This window comes from Tympanuchus pallidicinctus, unplaced genomic scaffold (genome assembly GCF_026119805.1).
Source record: "Tympanuchus pallidicinctus isolate F22 unplaced genomic scaffold, pur_lepc_1.0 scaffold3, whole genome shotgun sequence".
NCBI classification, from domain to species: Eukaryota; Metazoa; Chordata; class Aves; order Galliformes; family Phasianidae; genus Tympanuchus; species Tympanuchus pallidicinctus.
Window position 1 is genome coordinate 88,960,526 of NW_026294747.1, and position 21,476 is coordinate 88,982,001.

The 21,476-nt window shown below is 42.0% G+C and overlaps 1 protein-coding gene across 1 annotated transcript; it reads right to left on the minus strand.

The window, feature by feature from the left end:
- Positions 1-1,237: 1,237 nt before the first annotated feature.
- On the minus strand, positions 1,238-20,978 carry CDCA7L (cell division cycle associated 7 like). Its single transcript, XM_052693743.1, has 9 exons — positions 20,890-20,978; positions 10,840-10,980; positions 10,050-10,409; positions 9,141-9,215; positions 7,530-7,715; positions 6,115-6,246; positions 5,125-5,274; positions 2,869-3,005; positions 1,238-2,240 (listed from the first exon to the last, which is right to left on the minus strand). Exons 3-9 carry the CDS (start codon positions 10,404-10,406, stop codon positions 2,210-2,212), a joined length of 1,068 nt encoding a protein of 355 aa, XP_052549703.1. The 5' UTR covers positions 10,407-10,409; positions 10,840-10,980; positions 20,890-20,978; the 3' UTR covers positions 1,238-2,209.
- Between the last annotated feature and the right edge of the window lie 498 nt (positions 20,979-21,476).

Consider the following 21,476-nt stretch of genomic DNA (forward strand, 5'->3'; position numbering starts at 1 on the left):
AAGGAAATTCTTGAGAATCCCTGAGTCAGCACAAGGTATAATAGTGCACCCACGTGTGTGATACATTTGTGCAGTAAGTATAGCTTTCACCTGTGTCTCCAAGGAGTCAATTAGTGCAGTAGATGTAGCGTGGCTCAAGATATCCCTGAATGGAAACCATGTTCACCTTTGCTTAATTTACAGAAGGTACATAAACATGGTACCTTGCACTTTTGGAACTGCATTTTCATGGCAGTGAAGTGTCTAGTTTAGGAAGGACAATTAAGGCCTACAGTCAAAAGGTGATTTTAGTTTTAACCTGAAAAGGTTGTCAGCTAAGTCACAGCTAATTATAGGGAAGGTGCATGACTCCAACAGGCACTCCGGGAAACGTAACCAATTACTCACACTCTTCTCTAGACTGGAATAAAACCAAATCACAGCAACTCTTCTGGAAGAGAATTACTTCTCCAGAAAGTAAGCCAAGGTGAGGATCTGGAGTGATAACAAGCATGTAGTTTGACTGCTGCTTTTAAAAAGATAACCTGAATTTTCCAGAGGATATTTTAAAAATACTCAAAAAGCAATGCTCCTAATCCTCCTGTTCTTATGAGTTGCAGTTTCTTCGTGTTGGCATTAGCGAACATAAGCTTTCCTTAAGATCCCACATAAACTCTCTTCAAGTCCACTATAAGCAATGATTTCTACACAGGTTTGTGTTAGAAGATCACAATAAACAGCTGTTTAAAGCTCAATACTTCTGGTCTAGCACTACAGAATACCACTTCAACTGTTTGCCTATGTTTATTGCAGTGCTAAGTGAGATAGCCAGCTGGGGACCACAGCTGAGGAACTGACTCCAACAAGGCCAGTCATTTTCGTTATATACGAAAATAATAAATGTTATTACAGTATAGCAGAGGGAAACAAAGGATGCTTATGAGTATCCAATTCATAAAACCAAAATCAGAGGGCCAGCTTAATTCTGGACTTTCAATCTGAAAAGCAAACAGAAGACTACAAAATGGCAGGCGTAGCTTTTCTCTTGGCTGTTTAGTAGTAACCTTTCAATAGTATGTGCAGCAGATTTGCCTTGCAAAAAAACATTCCTAAGCATAACAATAAGGTATTATATGTTATTTACTCATCCTTCAGTGTTGTGTTCTTGTGTTTTTCCATATATTTATTACTGTTATAATTCCTTCATTACATTGATTATGGAAAAGTAAATGGGAAACATCACACTGACTGACTGCAGTTTGACTCATAAAATCTTCTCCTCAATTATTCTTTATTATCTCTACATAAAATGAAATACATATCTTACATTAATTTGAACATAATCATACAACAATACAGAAGCATTGCTTAAAGTTGTTTGAAAGCTTAGTTGTGTGTATGAGAAGAGATCCAACTACAACCTGTATTTCAAAAAAATCCTCAACTCTGTGGTTTAAACCAGTTAACCAGTAACAGTATCTATAAGGTGGCTGGGTCAGGCAGCAAGTATTTCACACACAACTGCTACTAAGCAATTCATTTTCTTTACTGGGATGCGCTGGGATGTGATGTTTTTTGTTCTTTTCTCTATTTTGTTTTTTTTTATTTTTTTTTTATTTTATTTTTACAAAACACTTCCACTTTCATGTTTCAGTGGTTAATTGCACTTTGGATTAAAAAAATAAAATTTTCATCCTCCCACTGGCAGGTTTATATCAGCTTTGGCTGGAATATAATGGCATTCAGATGGAAGAACACGTTCAGAAAGCAAAGGTTGGAAAATTCAGTCTTTATGGTCAAATTGAAACACAAGCATTTCTTGGGGTGTTGTATACTTGTTGGATTTTGATTGTTTGTAAACAGAGTAACCTTTACAGGTAGTTGTTAAACACTCTTTTTGAAACTTCACACAATTGCATAAGTAAAAATATTGCTCAAATTAACAAAGTTCTCCATCATGTAGTTGTCTAGTCCTGTTAGAATTAACCACTCTAAGGTCGAAGAGTGCCATTCCACTTAATGTATAGGTCTGTGCATGTAGATTTCTCTACCAAAACATTTTCCTGAGAGATGTTTTGCATAAGACCACGTTAATTAAAAAATTTCACACATTGAAATGTATACACTAAACTCTAAAATTCTATCTTATATAAAACACAGTAATAAACTTTTGAAGTCAAAACTTGTCAACATATTAAACAGTTGCAGGCACAGCTTGAGTTCAGTGCTCTCAATTGCCTTCCACCAGTTGTTTTTGTAAACTAGAAGACATAAGAAAACAGTGTTAGTGCATTTTAGGAAACTCAGATTCCCCAAGAACACATTATTTCAATTTCTAAAGATGATAGTTTCCAAAACAACAACTCTAAATGCTAGAAGCAGTTCATACGGATTTCAGAACAGGGAAAAGCAAATTAGTTGTTTATGCAGGGCTATGTCTTGCTTCAACAAAGCCAATCTCATCCTAGGAAAATTCTGAAGAGATTTTTTTTTAAAGAAAAAGGATCTATCCCTGGCAGAAGTCAAGTACTGAAGGGCTTCAACATTTCTAAAAGGCCAACTAGCAAAAGAAGCTGCAACTTGGTTTAAAGCCCAGAAATCAAACAGCTGTTATTAAAGCAAAATTACCCATGCTTAAGAAGTCTCCATTGAGAATCCAAAATAAAGAAATACACTGCAGTTATTTGCTGTCTCAGAGACCAAATTTCATACTAAATTTAAGGTCACACAGTAATAAGGATTTGTAAAGCTATTTTGAAATGGCAAATTCCGAAAGCGAAGAGACATTTGTGCCCACTAGATCTATAATGAAGACATTTTAAAAGCGCTCAAGCTTAGGCAGCAGTGTTGCAGACCTGAGCTGAAGGGACCACTGGGCACAACCCTCACCTTTCCAGGTATTCTTTCACGTTGTCATAGCCATAGAACTTGGCCAAATGGATGAGCATCCCTGTGGCACAGCGACCATCACGCTTGCGGCAGTAACTGCAGTTACACACACCGCGACAAGGAGGACAGATCCAGTCCTGCAAGGAAGAATGGGGGTGTCATTAAAGGCCAGCTGTAGGTAGGGTTGTACCATCCTCTGCACTGCTCTAACAGACAGGAGTATGGCTTCCTTTTTGCCTAATTATTCAGGGTAATCAACAAGTCAGGCAAACTTGTTACACTTTCCACATACTGCAGGATTAAAATAAGATCAATTTTGTTTGCTTCAATAGGTCTTAATCTGCAAGCTCAAGCTCTCTGAATGATTTACTCATTATTAATTCAAAACAGAAAAAAGCACCTGTAATATTGCCTATCACTCTCAGGGTTTTGGATGTCATTGGATACATCTTTGAGAGACTGAGCATGATGATGTTAGATGGGACCAGAAGGGGCAGCAATCTCGGTGGACCAATTAGCAGAACTTTAAGCTAAATTCAATGGGGAAAGAGGACGTACTTTTAAGTGGCAGAGAAGAGCCAGTAAACATTGTCATTACAGGAAGCAGCAGCAAAAAAAAAAAAAAAAAAAAACCTCAGATTTGCCCCAGAGAAATGTGGGAGAGCTCCTCCAAGAGGGTAACATGGCCAACTGCCCAGTTGAAGTGCCTCTACAGCAATGCACACAGCACAGGGAATAAGCAGGAGGAGATGGAAACCATGGTGCAATTATAAAATTACGAACTAATTGCTACCAGGGAAACATGGTGGGATTTATCACAAAACTGGAATATCATGATTGAAAGCTACATGTATTGTAGAAGGGATAGACACGGGAAGAGGGCTGAGGGACTTGCCCTCTATGTTAAGAAGTGGACAGTCTCTGAAGAGCTGCCTCTGAGAACCAGCCATGATCACGTTGAGAGCTTTGGGCTAAAATTAGGGACCAGACCAAGAAAGGACATCTGGCTACAGTCTACCTACAGGACACTTGACCAAGGAGAGCTTGTGGAGAGGCCTTCCTGCTTCAGCTACAAGAATCACAGAATCATTAGCACTGAAAGAGACCTCTGAGATCACATAGTCCAACCTCCCTGCTAAAGGTTTTCTAGAGCATGCTACATAGGAAAGTATCCAGGCGGCTGTTGAATATCTCCAGAGAAGGAGACTCTACAACCTACTTGGGAAGCTTGTTCAGTGCTCTGTCATCCTCAAAGTAAATAAGTTTTTTTTCCTTATGTTCACATGGAACATCCTGTGCTCCAGTTTGTTCTCATTATCTCTCATTGTCACTGGTTATCACTGAAAAGAGCCTGGCCTCATTCACTTGACTCCCACTCTTTATTTATAAGCATTGATAAGACCCCCTTCTCAGTCTTCTCTAGGCTGAAGAGTCCTAAGTCTCTTAAGTCTTTATTCGTAAGAGAGATACTCTAGGCTCTTAATCATCTTAATGGCACTACACTGGACTCTCTCTAGAACTCTCCTGCTTTTCTTGAAATGAGGAGCTAAGAACTGGACACGCTACTCTATATGTGGCCTCACAAAGAGCAGAAAAGAAGAATCACCTCTTCCTAATGCAACTGCAGGATACCATTGGCCTTCTTGGCCACAAACACACACGGCTGGCTTGTGGACAACCTGTTGCCCACCAGGACACCTAGGTCCTTCTCTGCAGAGCTCCTTTTCAGAAGTTAAGCTAAGTACAAAAAGATTGATTCTGCCAGATACCTTTATGTGCCCATGAGTCCCATTTTCTGGCTGTCGTATATGCATACTCCTTGCTCAGCGTATCAGGGGAGTCAAAAAAACCAACTCTAAGACATTTAGGTACCCCCTCCTCCTTTTTTGTCACACTTAAATTTTTACCATCTAGAACCTGCTTGCTTTGCAGGCCACATTACTAAAAGCATAAAAAGAAAGCACTTTTTGATCTTGTTCCATAAGGGGACAGATTTCTTTTCTCAAAAATTCTCATGTTTTCTCTCTCTGCTGTCTGGTATGCAACTGGAGCTTGGAAACACTAGGACAGATAAGCTGTAACATAGGTCCAGTACTTCCCCCTTGCACTCCAACAAAAATCAGCATCAGTCCCAATGGTACTGCAGACCTTAGAGTAAAAGGCTTTAAACCACATTACTACAAGCATACATTCAGCACAGCTTAATACTAAATCATATTACTTATACTTTGTTCCCAAACCTGAAACAATACTTACTGGATCAAGCAGTGCTGATTTCACATCTTCCCCATATCTGTTTCGAAGACACGGTCCACAAAATTGCCCCCTTACACCTCCACAGCCCTTGTTGCGACAGATGGTCTTTGTATCAATTGTCTTTTGTCGACACTGGTGGCAAGTACTGCCCTAAAAAAGTTGAGAAGGAGGAAAAATAAGCATGTGTCAAAGGCACCTTAAATGCTTAATTGGTTAACAATCCTAATACATCCGCTGATAGAAAAGCACAGACTTCAAACCAAACTAAAATTCAGCAATGAACATCTTAGTAAGAACTATAAGTTTTGTCATTATTATAAATTACATAGTATCTCAGAGCTGGAGATTTTACAGAAACAGTGCCTGTCCTTAGCTTTAGAGTCTCAGACTCCATGCAGCTCATGCTACAGTTCTTATTCCCTACCCCAATTTGGCAGTAAGCTTATTTATGGTTATTGCATACTTAGAAAATAACTATCTCTGCTAATACAGCAGCGAAGAATAAAACAGTAAGATGATCTGTCAGCTTTTGATGATTATTAATAATAGCTAAATCAGATAAAGGAAAGGAAGGGTTCCAGCAACCTAGCTGGAAACTAGCCAACCCTTACAGAAATGTAGTTTCTTGAAGGTATAAAGGACAGCAAGGATCAATGGCATTTAGCTGTACAACCACAACAGCAACAATTAAATAAGAACGAAAGATAATAGGTTTTCAACTCTTATCACTGAAGAGCCATAGCTGTAACAACTTCCATTTCATTCTGTGGCAAGGAAGCATCTATTTGCAGAGGCAAAAATTTGTCGGGACAGTATTAATCAGCACAAGCAAGTCCAAAGAAGACTGTCAACACTTTCAGGTCCTGCTTGTGCAACACAGTAGCAAGAGCTACGCTCTCCAGAACTTCAGGAAAGCACCTTTCAGCAAGCATCAGATATGCTGTTAGAAGACCGTTAATGGACACCGTACAGAAAATATTAGCCACTTACTAGAACTTTGTCATAGATTTTGTCTTTAACAGTGATTGCAATGTTGTCCAAGTCATCCTCAGTAATATCCTCCACTGGACGGTAAGATGAATACTTTGATGATCTCCTCCTTTTGCGCACGCCACAATTCCCCTGTTAAACAAACTAATCTCAACACCTTTTGTCTGGTGGCATGAAGACTGTCACCACACGTGATGACAAATTATGTCATTTATAATGCACATGTAACTTAGTGGGTATAGCCTACAGGCTCACGGATCATTGAAAGAACCGGGAGTAGATTTGAGCAACTATCCAAACCCACTGGCCTGTTTTCTCTCCCCTACTCCCCAGTCACTTCTCTACTCCACTTATTATTTAGTCTGTTTAGTTATCCCTTCTTATGGTTATCTCCTTGTTACTTCTGCTTCCACAAAGCCCATTTTTCTGCTGCTTTTCTTTGCATTCCCTGCACACCTCTACTAATTTCATACTACTTTCCTCACAAAATTAAATTATAGCCACTTGCCTTCCCCAAGCTTCATTCATTCGGTTTCCTAGCATGTTCTCATATTGCTTTCACCACAGACAATCTAATATTCCACTAAAAATCTTTACATAAGTTTTAGTTTAGTCCAGCCTTTCATTATTATCTTGCTAGTTACGTGGAAAAGAGTCCTCTACTCACTAAATGCTCTTTTTGTCTTTCATAGATTCTCTATAATCCTGAATCATGGATCATCATTATATCCATCAGGATATTTCAATCATGTATGTGTCTCATCTAATCCTGAGCCTCCCCCCCTACTCCATCTTTGTCTTTCATCCTAAGTCAGATCTGCTTTTTCCAGAACAGAGCAATTTTCATTCCATGTTTTTTAGAGGCCAAGTTTCTGCTATAATTGTTCATCTATGGACAGTGCTCTGGAACTGGGAATCCAGTCCCCAGTATATACAGATACAAAGTAAGCCTTTTTCATAAAGACTATGTGGTAAATAAAGCCAAGACAAATGCAGATGGTTTGTTGGTGCAGATTCCCTTCACTCTCAGTTTAATTATGCCATTCCTAACCTCCCTCTGGTATTTCCAGAGAGGAGTTCTTGCTATTTTTTCCTGAGTCTGAAGATTCACCTTACCACTCCATTGTCTTGCCACTCAAATGCCTTATACATTTGAGTTCTAACAACTTTCAGACAACAAACAAACACTAGAACCTAAGTAAACTGTCTTGTTATACTTGGACAAGATAAGTCACAACTAGAGCCAGAAAATGGATGAAAGTTGAGGCAGGAATGCCTGAAGACAATTTCTATTGCTAAGAACAAACCAAAGGTTCTCGTTAACTTCCTCCAGGAAGTGATGTCTACCCTAAGCACTGGCCAACAATCTATATGAATGTTCCTCTCTACGGAAAATATCAAATTCTAGCAAATACCACGCTCAGGCTCCTCTTCAAGAGGTTTTCTTGTTTATAGCTTTGCAAGTGTTCTGCAAATCTGACAGCCGACATGGTAAATTTTTCCAAGGCAAATTTCTCAGGTGGACGAGCATTTCTGGTTGGGTTCATGCGACGTGTTATCTGGCCTTCAGAAAACGTCCTCCTTGGTATTTTCTTCTGTTTCTAGAATCAGGAAAAAAAAATCTAGTGATTGTAATTTCTAGTATTTTTCAGTTTCATCTGTAGTGTTAAACACCAGAAAGATTTCAAAGTCTGTTGCACTAGCGCTTTTATGAATTCATTCTTCTTCCACTCCTTATCCACATTTATTATGCCGGTTAAGCCGACAATTTCTAGCAGATAGAAAATTTTCCCTACATGCTATACCTTTTTGCTCCTTTTAAAAGACCAGTTTTCACAGTCAGATTATATTTCAATTAACACCACAGAACTGTACCAAAACTTTATGGATGGCATATTAAGCTTACAGCTAGTTCTCACTGCTCTTCGGCAGCTGAAGGTTCGGAAGCTCCCACAATACGAACAAACCTTTAATGAATAAACCAAAGTCCAGGCTTTCTTCCATATTTTTCATCTTAAAGGGTCACGGAAAGAGCATGAATAAATCTCCTCTTCTACATTCCAATGAATGGCAACAATCTCTTGGTATTATCAGACTTAATAATTATGGAATAACTGAATTCATGCAACAGGAGTCCTGCATGGGCCACCTACTGTAAAATTATCCAGAAAAGTGTCACTCTGCTACATCTGACAACTTCAACAAGATGAAAGAAGTTGTATCTGCTTGCCATCATATTTCCTTAGCAAGAAGTGAACGACACTTTACAAGAAGAGAGGTTGGAAGTCAAAAAACAAATAGAAAGGAAACTAGAACGTTCCTGATGCCTTTTCGACCCCTCAAATAAGGACAATAAATGAAAGCAACATGCTATAGAAATATAACCATTCCTTGAATACACAGACACACATTTAGCCACAGCTAAATTCAAGATTTGCACAGACTTCGTAATTCTGATTCACATTACCACTGTCACACAGCAGCATTTACATACTGGTTTTCTGAAGACATGGCTCTTCAATTTTACTTTACATCTCTTCAGTTTGTAATGTGAAAAAACATTACAGACAGTAATCTACTTCTGGCTAAGAAAAGCTACAGTATCACTATCCTAGTTTCATGTTGAAGTGGTTGAATTTTATCAGCATTGGGAAGTGTGGATTTTAAGAGAAAAGTAAAAGAAAAATTAGCTGGGAAATGTAAAGGATCTAAACACAAAGGAAAGCAATTTTCCTAATTTGCACAAATGCAGGTATCTGTCTAGTATCTCAAAAGAATTTCCATGACAAAAATTATAAAGTAGCACCTAATCCTGGTCTCCACAGTTCTTCATACAATTATCTTCTAAAACACCATTTCCTCACAAAAGCTTCAGTATTTGAACAATACCAAGAGCAAATCCAAAACAAAGTAACCAGAACCAAGGAAAACCCAAACAGAAGTTGGTGAAAGTGTTTTACCAACAAGCATATTAATCAAAAGTCTAGCATAAATATCCATCACCTCTAGCCAGTGCACAGTCTTACCGAAGGAGTTGAGGCAGGTGTCTTCACTGGGAATAAGTCAGGTATGGAATTCAGTTCTGCTAGTAACTGGGCAAGCTGAAAGAAATAGTAGTATCATATTGAAAAGTCACTACAAACTTGCATATTTTTGACAGGCATCATCCAGTCTTTGTATGCACTCTGAGAAATACTTGAACGCATTAAATTTCAGTGCATGAAACATTTCAATAGGCACTTAAATAAAGTGGGGCTCAAAAAAGGGGCTCATTCATGTACAAGTGAAAAAAAAAATCCAGAGTTTTGCAACTTCACAGCTTCCATTAATTCTTACTGGAATACAGCAGCTAATATTACATTCAATCTTGTCTAAACAGCACTGAAAAAGAGTGTCCTCAAAACTAGTGAAGTTTACAGTGGTAAAATTGGAATTAAAAGGAAGGGTGGAAGCAGACCCAAGATTTGTACAAAGAGTGCCTGGAGGCTACAACGCATCCTGGAACAATGCAAAACTGGAGGATTCACAAAAGACCTAAAATCAACACACTACAGTGCTAGATTTGCACACCACCATGAAAATTAAGAGATCTAGTGGAATTTTAGACAGGGGGAAAAGCAATTGGCAATTATTAGTCTCACTTCTCCCTTATCTACATACACCCTTTCAGTAGTAGCAGTAAAGTATAATTAAACACCACATTCCACATAATTGAAAAGTTATATTTATAATCCTTAGCAGTTTTGGGCAGGCTTTCCAACCAGTGAGTACAGAAGACCCCTCAGATACAACAGGTAAGTAGAAACTCTATTGAATAAACAACAAGAATGACCTGAAGGAACCCGATGGTTTGCTGACAGGTTCCAAACATAAGCCTGTAACATGGATACCTGTAACAGCGTTCACAGTACTGTTACAGTGCCCTTTAGTCTTACCATGGCTTTATTTTCTTTAATATTCATAGCTCTTTTAAGCAGAGCACTGGAATTTTCTTCTTGTGTTTCTTTTATGTCTTCTTCAGATTCTGAAGCAGAGCCCTCTAGTTTGTCCCATCGCTTGCAATTTCTTTCTTTTGAAAGAGCAGTGGAGGGTTTATTGTCCTTTAATGGTAGGTTAGGAAAAGCTTGTTCAGGCACTTTTTTCTCAGAAGACTTCCTGGTTGGAAACTGAAAGGCAACACGAAGACCAAAGCTTCTTCTTTTGGGAGATACTTTCTTCTTTGCCTCTTCCTCCTCTTCTCCTTCAGTACCCAATAAATTACCACGTTCTTCATCACTCAAGTCTGACACCATTGCCTACGGGCAGGAAGAACCATGTTATATTTGCTGCTATGACACAAAATGTTATTTTTAATCACTAATTCTAGGCAGCAATTTCACCATCCAAGTGCTACAGAAATTCACCCAAATCAACAGGTTTTACAAAGCTAGCAGCATTCAACTTCCCCCAACACAAAGTCTGCACATTAATGCACAGATACTACAAACAAGGCTATCAGGAACAGTATTGCCTAGCAGTCAGCATACAAGGAGGGGGAGTTCTCATTTCTAATATGAGATACTGCACTCAATGAAGGTGGGGTTTTTTCCCCTTTTTCAATATAATACGTATATTACAATATTCTTCAGTCTGTATAATGAACATCACGGTGCATCACTAACACTGACTGTAAGATAGAAATTTACACAGAGAAAAAAAGGAAAAAAAACATCAACATATACATACTGCCTTTACTGGAACTACTTTCCTCTTCACATCCTCCCCACTAGAAGCAAAGCCTTCAAATGCATCAGTTTCAGAATCAGTGTCTTCAGTGAAAATCTTCTTCAGCTCTTCAGTAAGGTATCTGGACTGGTATCGAATGCCCTGTAAAAATACCAGCCAGCTATAAGAAACCGTCATACACAAAATAGTGACTAGTTAGAATGAACATGTTCAAAGGCTTAATCAAGTACCAACTAGATGATACATACCGTGAAGACACCTTGCAAGCAAACCTTGTCAAAAGAAGAAAATAAGTAGAAAACATTCAGAGTTTCAGCTCCGAGTTATTTTAACTTATTGAGTTGGGTTTTTTTGGTCATTTTGAGCACAAGACTAACTGAGCTTGGTCTCATGGTAGAAACTTGATTACTTTGTCCTCTACTACTACACAGTAAAAATATTATGAGTTTGTTGTGTTTGTCTCTTCTGGGAGGAAAAAAAAAACAAACACAGGCCTTAAATGGCTTTGTATTGAAAATATTAAAGAAAAAGATAAGAAAACTGAGCCACAAGCACAGGAAGAAAGAGTTCTCCTTTTTCACTTCACAGGAGAAACAGAACTCTTTTCTGGGTTTGCCACAGAAGTGCTAAAGGCTCCCGAAGATGGAGTCTGTTCCTTCTTACACTGTTACACCTTTACTGAAGCAACAGATATCTACAAAAAAAAAACCAAAAAAACAAAGCACTCAGTAGTCTAACTAAAATCCCTCCACCTTCCAACTGCTCAGCTTCCCTTTAGCAGTGCAGTTCACTTCTACTGTTCAAATGAGTTCTAGACTGACCCCAGATTCTACCCACAGACTAGGAAATGAAATGCCAGTCCATGAAAGAATAAAATCTCATTAGAATGCTTCCCAGTACATGTATATTCACATACCAAATACAGGACAAATCCAGTGCTTATTTTGACATCTTTAAACACAGTGAATTTACTAAATCAGAATTGTATTTCCATGCTTCTAATCAGAATCAGCAGACCATTTGTCAATTCATCTCTGAGAGTCCACCGAAATACCTGTTCATAGTAGGAACATGCATGTTCACACCACACCTGCTTTTTGAGAGCCTACAACATTCATTTAAGTTTCTTTCCCCAGTTTTCCTCTGCTGTGACTTCCTCCCACCTAGGATACAAAAATGACCTTTCATATGATGCAATTGCTGAATATCTTTATTGTTCTCTTAATTCCCTCCTATTCCTGACTTTAATTACACGCCTGTTTACATTAAGATAATATCTGGTGAAAAACATACAGTACATTCAGTGAAAATACTTACAGAGGAGTAAGAGGGGGGAGCTACAACATACGCTGTTTCTTTACATTTAAACATCTCCCTCGAGTTATTATGGATAATTAGAATGAGTTTTCTGTGAGCAAAACTGCTTAACTCTTTTGTTGATAGCTGCAGTGCAGCTGTTTGAGAAAGGAACAAACACAACAGGGAAGTTAAAGTGAAATTGCGTTTCTCAGAGGCAAACAGAAGTTTGTATGTATTCTGTGTTTCCTTGAAATTCCACAACGAAGGATGAAGAGTGGCTGGGGGGGGGAGAATCTTAATTAGTTTGTTAGCCAAAGTGGCTGAAAATAATGCACCTAAAGCTATGCCATGTGAATAATGGTCTGCACACAGTGAAATAAGCATCAGGGATACCTATTGCAGAAACTTGAAACTCATCAGAAGCGCAGAGATTACGGGAGATGGAGTGCAGAAATCTCAGAGGAAAGACAGAGACATTGGTCAATATTTATGAATGCAATTGTTCATCGACAACCAAGGGATTGCCTCATGCAGGAAGATCCCACTCCACATCTGCAAGGCAGCTGCCTCACCTCCTCCCAGCCACCACTGCATTTTTTCTGACCTCACCATTTTTGCTCTTCACACCAAATTCTTGAATTTTTTATTTTTACTCAAGGAACCTAAAGGGAAGCCTTCTGCCTCTCTGGGGCATGGGTAAGAGATGTTACTAGAAAACTCATTAACGTACTACAGACCTCTAATTATTACCCATTAATGAGCTTTCATCTCTGAAGAATCATCACGCAGGCAATGTTCTCCTTTATCCTCCCAGCAGCAGAGAACACTACTGAGAGGCTCAGGCAACCCCAACTGATCAACATATGGCTGGAAGGCTGGCATCACTGGCCAAATTTTGAGCTTTGTTTGGAGTTATCAACACAACATCAGGCCTTCTTGATGCCTGATGGGATGCACCTTTCTTAGAAGAGAAAAAGGATTTTTCTGCAGGGCTTTAAACAAGACTGAAGAGGGAAAGGGATAAAAATCAGTCTCAACAGTGATAAACTACAGAATGGCACACCAACATTTGAGGGACTAAGAGCTAGTGAGATCCTTCACTCTTCTCCACAAGATGCTAGGTATAATGAAGCACTTTTGAATGATTGTACACCAACGCAGGCAGCATGAGGAAGAAGCAAGAGGAGCTTTACAATAAGGATGGTGAGGCACTGGATCAGGTTGCTCAGACAGGTGGTGGATGCCCCATCCCTGAAGACATTCAAGGTCAGCCCGCACAGCGCTCTGAGTAACTTGATCTAGCTGTAGGTGTTCCTGTTCCCTGCAGGGGAGTTGGACTAGATGATCTTTAAAGGTCTCTTCCAACTCAAATAATTCCAGAAGGCTTGACTCAGTCCCAGAGCTATAACATCACTGGCTGAGTGAAACATGGGATGCAGAGTTCTGTGATTGGTATGTCATGATGGACAACTCTAGGCTATATAGGAAAGCCAGTAGAGGTGGGGTGGCACTTAAAGAAAGGGCTGAGCTCACAGCTGAAAATGATGCAATTGAGAGCCTGGATAAGGATTAAGGGATAAGCAAATGAAGTGTATGTCCTTGTAGGAGTCTGCTTTAGGACACCCAGCCAGGATGACAACATCAATAACTTGTTCTATAAGTAACTAACAGATACCTCCAAATCAGCCACCCTTGTCCTTATGGGTGAGTTTAACTTGACAGACATTAACTGGAAATATCTCACAGCTTATAAAAACAGGTTCAGGAGTCTCCTAAAACACTTTACAGATAACTTCCCGGTAGAGGTACAAAGGGAGCTGACCAAAACTTCAACCCTGGCTATGGGGAGAGCAGCTTCAGGCTGCTCACAGAACTAGCTAACAAGGTTCCCAGGGAACTGCAATGAGGTTCAACAGTGCTGACCTCTTTATCATCACCTCTTAAAAGCACAGGAACAGACAATTCCAAAATGTCAGAAGTCATGCAGAACTCAGTTTTAGGGCCAATTCTCTTTATTATTTTCATCAATGACTATGACACAAGACTTGAAGGTATACTAAGTTTGTGGATGACAATAAACAGAGGAGCTGTTGACTCCCTTAAGGAAGGGTAGAAAGGCGTTGCAGAGAGATCCTGACAAATTAAAGGGCTGAGCAATCAGAAACCATATGAAATTTAACGAGAGAAAGCACTGAATTCTGCACCTGGAATGGGACATCTCCAGCTACTCGTACAAGATGGGTGACATCAGACTGGGGAGCAGCCCCACGGAAAGGGATCGGGGGATTCTGGTGAGAGCCTGCAGTGCCAGCTGTAAATTCTGAACACATCTCACTTGGAGCAGAGAATACTGTGGGATTCCTAGAAGCACACGGTAACAGTACTTAGCACTTACACAACGCTTTCTATCATAGGATTTTAAAACCCTTTGCAGCAGAGATCATTATTGTAACCTCCTTCTCATACACTGAGAAACCAAGGCAGAATGAAGTAAAGTAAGGTGCCTGCAGTCACCAAGCAGGCAGAGAAGCACAGGATCCCACACAAGAACCTACCACCACTTCTTCATTAATCATTCTGCACGCCCAGCATGAAGCCACAAATGTAACAGCAAGCCACCACCTGGCTATTTCAAGCCAACAGAACACCCACTGAGCAACAAGATCACAAAGCGACTCAGAGCTCAGCATATTTCACTTCTTAAGACACCACATATCCCCGTAGTGTAGACTACAGTTCTATTTCCAAACAGCTTCCACATTTCGTACAGATCTCTCCTGACAGTATTTGCTCAGAAATAGTACACACAGTACATACATCAGCAAGACTCACTCTGTTTGTTCCCTTTGCTGAAGACAAGGAAGATGACTAGTGCTAGCAATGTTTAACATGACGGGCTTCAAAACAAAACAGACTGTACTTCAGTAAAAACTCTCTTGCAGAACATCAGGCCACATCTAGCAAGTATTTAAGCTTCTAAAAGATTGAAAACTGAATCTTCTGGCAGCCAAGACAGCAGATCAGTCTTTCCTTGCGAACAGAGCAGGTACTTCCAGACACCAAATAAGAGAAAGCAAAACATCAAATAATCAGGATTATCCAAGCTATAACTAAGACAGAAGAGAACTAGCAAATCTCAGAGACAGCCTCAGCAATCCATTCCTACCCTAGATTCAAAGAGATCGTGGATGCCCCATCCCTGGAGGCATTCAAGGCCAGACTGGATGTGGCTCTGGCAGCCTGGTCTGGTGGTTGGTACCCTGCACATAGCAGGGGGGTTGAAACTAGATGAGCATTGTTGTCCTTTTCAGCCCAGTTCAAACCAGGCCATTCTACGATTCTATGATTCAGGAGGGGGGGAAAAAAAAAAAAAAGGGCATCAAAACTACCATAGCGGTCTTCAGACAACAACCTCTGCCTGGAAGCATCATTTTGGAACCCCAGAAAATCTTCAGTGTCACTGAGGGCATTTAAACTACCAGTTACTCCTTTGGATATCTGTTTCCAATTCAAAACAAGACAGAAGATATGAATCAGACATGCCAATTTAATAGAAAAACTCAAACTGGCAGCAGCATAACTTATTTTTACATTCCTATTCAAGTGCAAACATACATTACAAAATAAACCACACGTAGCAAAACTGCATCTCATTTAACTGAACTCCAGAAAATTTGGTGCAGGCTGTTTAAATACAGACTTCAGATTTTGGAGGAAAGGGGATGTAATACGGAGACTGTTAAACTCCACAACAGTGCTTCTCAGACACAAATATACACACACGCCCACATCTTGCAAGTGCTGAGGTGCGGCCTTTACTTGTAGTGAAACCTATTGCTACTCCTGAGCTTTTGTTGCCCTGTGATAAGAGAACCGAGGATCATGCATTCAGATGCAATGAAACGCTGAAGAAGTACAGAAAAACCTTACCATTTTACCTGGTAACAGCACCATTACACATTTTAGCCATCACTTAGATAACTCCAAAATAAAACCAATGCAACTCCTGTTCCTCCTTCATTATTTATCTGGAGTTTTTTCTGAGACACTTGGTAAGAAAGGGAAAATGCGGATTAATCAAGAATGCTTGTTTGCTAGAAGCTGCAGACTTAGCCACCAAGAAGCACTGCCAAAGGCACTTCCCGAGGTGACAAAAGTCACTGTGTAAGAGTCCAACTTTGGCCCAAGCACCAAAAGAAACTTGTATCACCAGAGCTGAACATTTCCTACCATCATGTACTTCATCAACCATTTCAGGTAAGCCTCTTCATCACAGGTTACTAAGGAAGCCTTCAGCCAGCTCTCACCTAGGCCACGTTAGGATTTGTGAGTGGAAGGACAGAGTGAGAAGGCACAGCCTTAAAAAACAAGGCAGAAGGCATTTTGCACTCACTAACCTCCTACTCCTTCCTCCACTGAGTTTCAGAATGCAGTTTTCACACACACCACTACCAGTCTGCCATGCACAGAGGTGCTTGAGGAGGCAAGTCCAAATTGCTAACCAACACCCAGACATTCATTTCCTACATCCCCAAGCAAGGTCTGCATCTTATGCACACTATTTTTCATTACAACAAGCCTTTTTGTTGTTTGCAGTGCTCGACAGCCATTGCTCTAGGTAGATCTCAGATCTCAGAAGTGAGATAAGCAGCCAGCTAGCAAGGAGTTCCTTACCCATGATCTTGTACACTTGACCATAGCTTTGCTCTCTGAAATAAACACAGTTATGGGCATACGTGTGCTTAAATTCACTCTTACTCTGCTTTTCTATAATCAATGTAGACTTCAAAATGGATTTACTATTGCTTGCGCAAGAGCAGAATTCATCTCTAAACCAGTGACCCTTGCAGGCACAAAACAGCACAACACAGTGCGCTGCCACAGAAGTCATACTGTCTGTATTTGAACTCTCTTGGTTATATTCTCACCCCCATCTCTTAAAGCAAGCTGCCAGAATTTAGTTCCACTGCTATGACAGAATTCAGACAGTAGAGCACAACCTTAAAAATGAAGCACTGTGTATTTTAACGGCAAAACACACAAGGAGCTGTGAGCTTCTTGTTATAAATTGCTTCCAGGAGCCACAACGTTCCTGTGCTAATGTACAATTGAGTTAGCCACTGCTGCAATTGCTGTGTGCTTAATTCCTTCTTTGTCTATTGTTTCTGCATCTTCACCAGAGAAGCCGTTATGGAAGTACAATTACCAATTTTAAACAAAGGAAAAAAAATCTTCTGTTGAAAAAGTTTGTGTGTTCTCAAATACCAAGGTACTGATTTAAGTAGCCTACTGCAGAACTTCAACAGTTTTTTGGTGTGTTGCTCTCTGCAGTCTGTCAATGAAGAATCCCATTAAGTCATCAGTGAGCCCCCATTTTTACATAATGGCTTAGATTAATGGCAGAATACCAAGTACACCTAAAATGGACTTAATCCATTAATAAAATGGACTTAATCCAAGGAGTTTAAAAACTTACTGAATTAAGGCTTGCATCCACCCCTACAGAACCATATCTCTACGCAAAGTCGGTATCTCCATCAGCACAAATCTGATATCAAACAGCTCCTATAAGTAATTGGGATGTGAATTAAAGAGTATTTCTGCTCCTTAAATGGGTGCAGGCTTCAGGTGTAATTTCTAATTCACTGTGAAAAAGCAGTGCCTCCAAACGGGCCTTTATTAACCTTAAAGTCCAGACCACAGGTTTGCTCACCCACAGCAGACCAAAGTTAGGCAGAGACTCATCTACACACACCTCTGCACCTTCCTTTAGATGAACTACACCTCTCAAGTCAACGTTATGACCAACATAAGCAAACAGATATCAAAGATGAGCTAGCTCTTGGAAACCTCTGCCACAATGAGTTCTCCATTTCTTGTCCTCGAAGCCACTTGCTTAGTGTTGCTAGTTATTATTAACTTTCAACTAAAGCACATTCAGAAACCGATTCATAATCAGCATCCGAGCCTATCATTTTAACTTTGCCAACAAAGTGTCATGTACAAAGAAAGAAAATACACACATGCCTAAACAAAGATGTTAAAATAGTACTCTAAGCACTTGATGGATGCAGGCTCTTTAAGACAGATTCTTTTTTTTGCTACTAAACCTCAAAAAAAAAAAAAAAAGACAGGAAGACTCAGAGGTGATGAACAATTCAAGCTCACTCAGAGAAAATATTTCAACATGAAAAAGCCCATAGAGCAAATGTGCAAAAGCCCACAGAGCAAATGGAAGTCTGCTATAATGTTGCAGATTTTAGAAATACTGTCTTTTACAGATAACAGTTACATAAAGTACTAAAATTCAAGTGAAATCTGAAGAAAATACACAGAAAAAGTATCATCCTTGATAAGAAATATGTCTACTGAGCCCAGTTATTTTAGCACTTAAAATACCATTACTCCTTTCAAGCACCCACAAAGCACTTCTCAAAAGCAGAATACTACCCGCTACCAACAGCATGCAATCCAACTATTTTCAGAATTACCACACGTGAGTACATTTTTACTCAGCAGGAGATGAAAGTTCAAGCTATTCCCATCTCTCGCATTCCCCTTCTTTAGATCTGCAGAAAGATCACAGGTGCACACAGAATACCGTCAAATCAGGCAGCTTGCCATGAGAGATACTACTGGGAACTGAGAGCACATAGTTCATTTGTGACAGAGCTGTCACCAGAGGCAAAGCACAAGGAAGGAAAGCAAGGCTGAGAGGGATGTCAGATCTGCTGCTGGCACTCCCCACACAACTGATGGAAAGAAAGGCACCTGAGGTCTCCTACAGTCCCAAGGTTTCTCTAACTACTGTCCCCACAAATTCCTCCTGTGTTAGGCAAAAACAAGAAGAAAAGCCTGAGGCAAGATGTTTTACTTTCCACATCAACAGCAAGAATTCTGATGTCTCCATTTGAAAGTCAACCATACTGATTCCAAAAGCAGATGCAACTTCTCATTCTGCAAGGCAACCAGCCAGGTTTTCCCAGTCAGGTCAAAAGGAGAACACACCTGCATGCACACTTCGACTTCTGGTGGATACCTGTATGCCACTGTCTGCCCTGTAACAGGTTTAAATATTAGTTTTGGTCTCACACTTACACATTCTTCTGTAACAACAAGGGATCAGGAGAACATCATGGATGAGAGAGCAGGGAGCGATCTTTGCTTCTACTAGGCAAAAACAAAATAAAACAACAAAAATCCAACCAATTAATTAGGTTGTTTTCCTGTTTGAAGCAGGTGGCTAAATTCAGTAACGCTCAGCTTTGTTTACTCATTTTAGTCAAACTGAAGTAATCCCAGTTTAATATCAAATGAATGTTAACAGAGTCTAAACATGTGCAAACTCGCACCTCCATTTCCTGCTGGAAAACCTCAATTTGCTCCGAGCTGAGCACAGACCTAAAAATGCCACCCAAGGGCTGAGGTGCTGCATCCCCAAATAACAACTGAAGAGAGAAGCGCTTCAAATCTGACATTTACCACCATCATCACAGGAATGGAGGCCTCCAGCCAGAATGCTGTTGGGTGCCAAACCAAACCCCAAAGCTATTTACAAAAGCCTGATCTTCTTACTGGAACCATAATGGCAAACAGCATTGTACAGGTGCTTCATTTTAAACATCATGCAAAAGCAATGGAAGGTCTAGTCCTGTATGCAGGAGAATCACACAGTCAAAAGGACTGTGAACACCATCTGATCAGTCTGACGTAAGTGAAAACAATCCTTGCCCCAGTGAGGTATCAGAAGATGAGGGAGGGACCAGATGATCTCTGCTTCTTCAGAGAACCAGGGTGCTCAGCATGCTCCTCATGTCCAGGCTGCCAGGCCCAAGGCCCTGTGGGTGCTCTATCCATCAGCACTCCTGTAACCAGCTCCAGGAACCAAAGCTGCTGTGCCAAAACTTTTCCAATCAGCCTCTGGGACCGGGAACAGATCCAACAGTGCATCACAACTCAACACAACGCACTGACTGACTGACTTGGCAACTGCTTACAACAGGGGCATGCATTTACTCACATTTGATACTTACTGTACTAACTCAGCAGCCTGCATAAGCCACATCACCTCAGAGACAGGGAAACCTTGACCGCTACCTCTTGGCTCCGACAAACCCACAAGTCAGTATGCCACAAGGAGCGGGAACCATGGAAAGCCACAGGCCTTGCTGTGTCAGAAACGAGCTCCCACAAGGATCACAAGCACGCAGACAGACTTTGCAGCACCATGCGAGCAGCCCGAGGCCCTCTACACACTGGCAGACCTGAGGCCCCGAGCTGCAGAGCAGCCTCACGCACTCAGCTGGCAGGGACCAGAGCTCGCTTCGGGCATCGATCACACCTGCGACCGTTCCACCGCCTCCAACACCCACTGCGTTCACGTGGTTCAGCCGTGTGTCTGTAGCACCACGGCATGGACTCGCTTCCAGACTAAAAAGGGCAGAATTAGACAGACACTCCTTAAGGCTCTGCCCCTCGTTACACAAAGGGGACGCCACAAAACAGCCCAAAGCCACGCCGCCGCCTCCGCGCCCAAGGCGGCGCGGTTCAACCGCGACACCGGGCCGCCCTGTAGGAGGAGCCAGGGCAGGGCGCGGGGGGCGACGCGCCACGTGGAGGGGCCGCGCTTCACGGACTGTTTTGGCGCAGCACGGCAGGCGCCCCCCAGCCCCGCAGACAAAGGCCGCTGCCGAGGCGGGAAGCACTTCGCCGCCCGCCCGCTCTCCCGTCTCGGCCTGCGAGGGCTCTCACCTTGCCGCGAGTCGCCGCCGCCCGCGTTACCGGGCCAGCCGCCGTTGCCCGCGTTACCGGGCCAGCCGCCGTTGCCCGCGTTACCCGGCCAGCCGCCGCCGCCGCTCGCCCCCGCCTCACCGGGCCCGCCGCCACCCGCCTCACTGAGCCCGCCGCCGCTCGTCCCCGGCCGGTCGGCCGGCCCCGCCGCCGCCGCCCACGCCGCGCCATCGCTGCAGGAGTCCGCCGCGGGGAGCGGAGCGGAGGAGGACGAGGAGGAGGGAAGGGAGGAGCGCGGGGGGCGCCGCCGCCGGCAGCGCGAGCAGCGGGAGGCGGACGGGCGGCGGCGAGGAGGAGCCGGCCCGCGGCGGCGGGAAAGGCGGGGGTGGACCCAGCACGGAGGGGCGGCTCGCGGGCGGAGGGAGGCGCTGGGCCGGGGCCGTCCCCTCCGCCCTGCTGCGGCGGGGGTGTGTCTGCGAGCGAGGGGAGGGGATGCGCGCTCTGGTTTCGCCGAGTGAATCGCGGGCGCTGGGGAGGCGGAACCTGCCAGGAATGGCCTAGCCTGGCTCCGCGCCTTCTCGGGATTTAGCCGGTTGCGTGGTACAGGT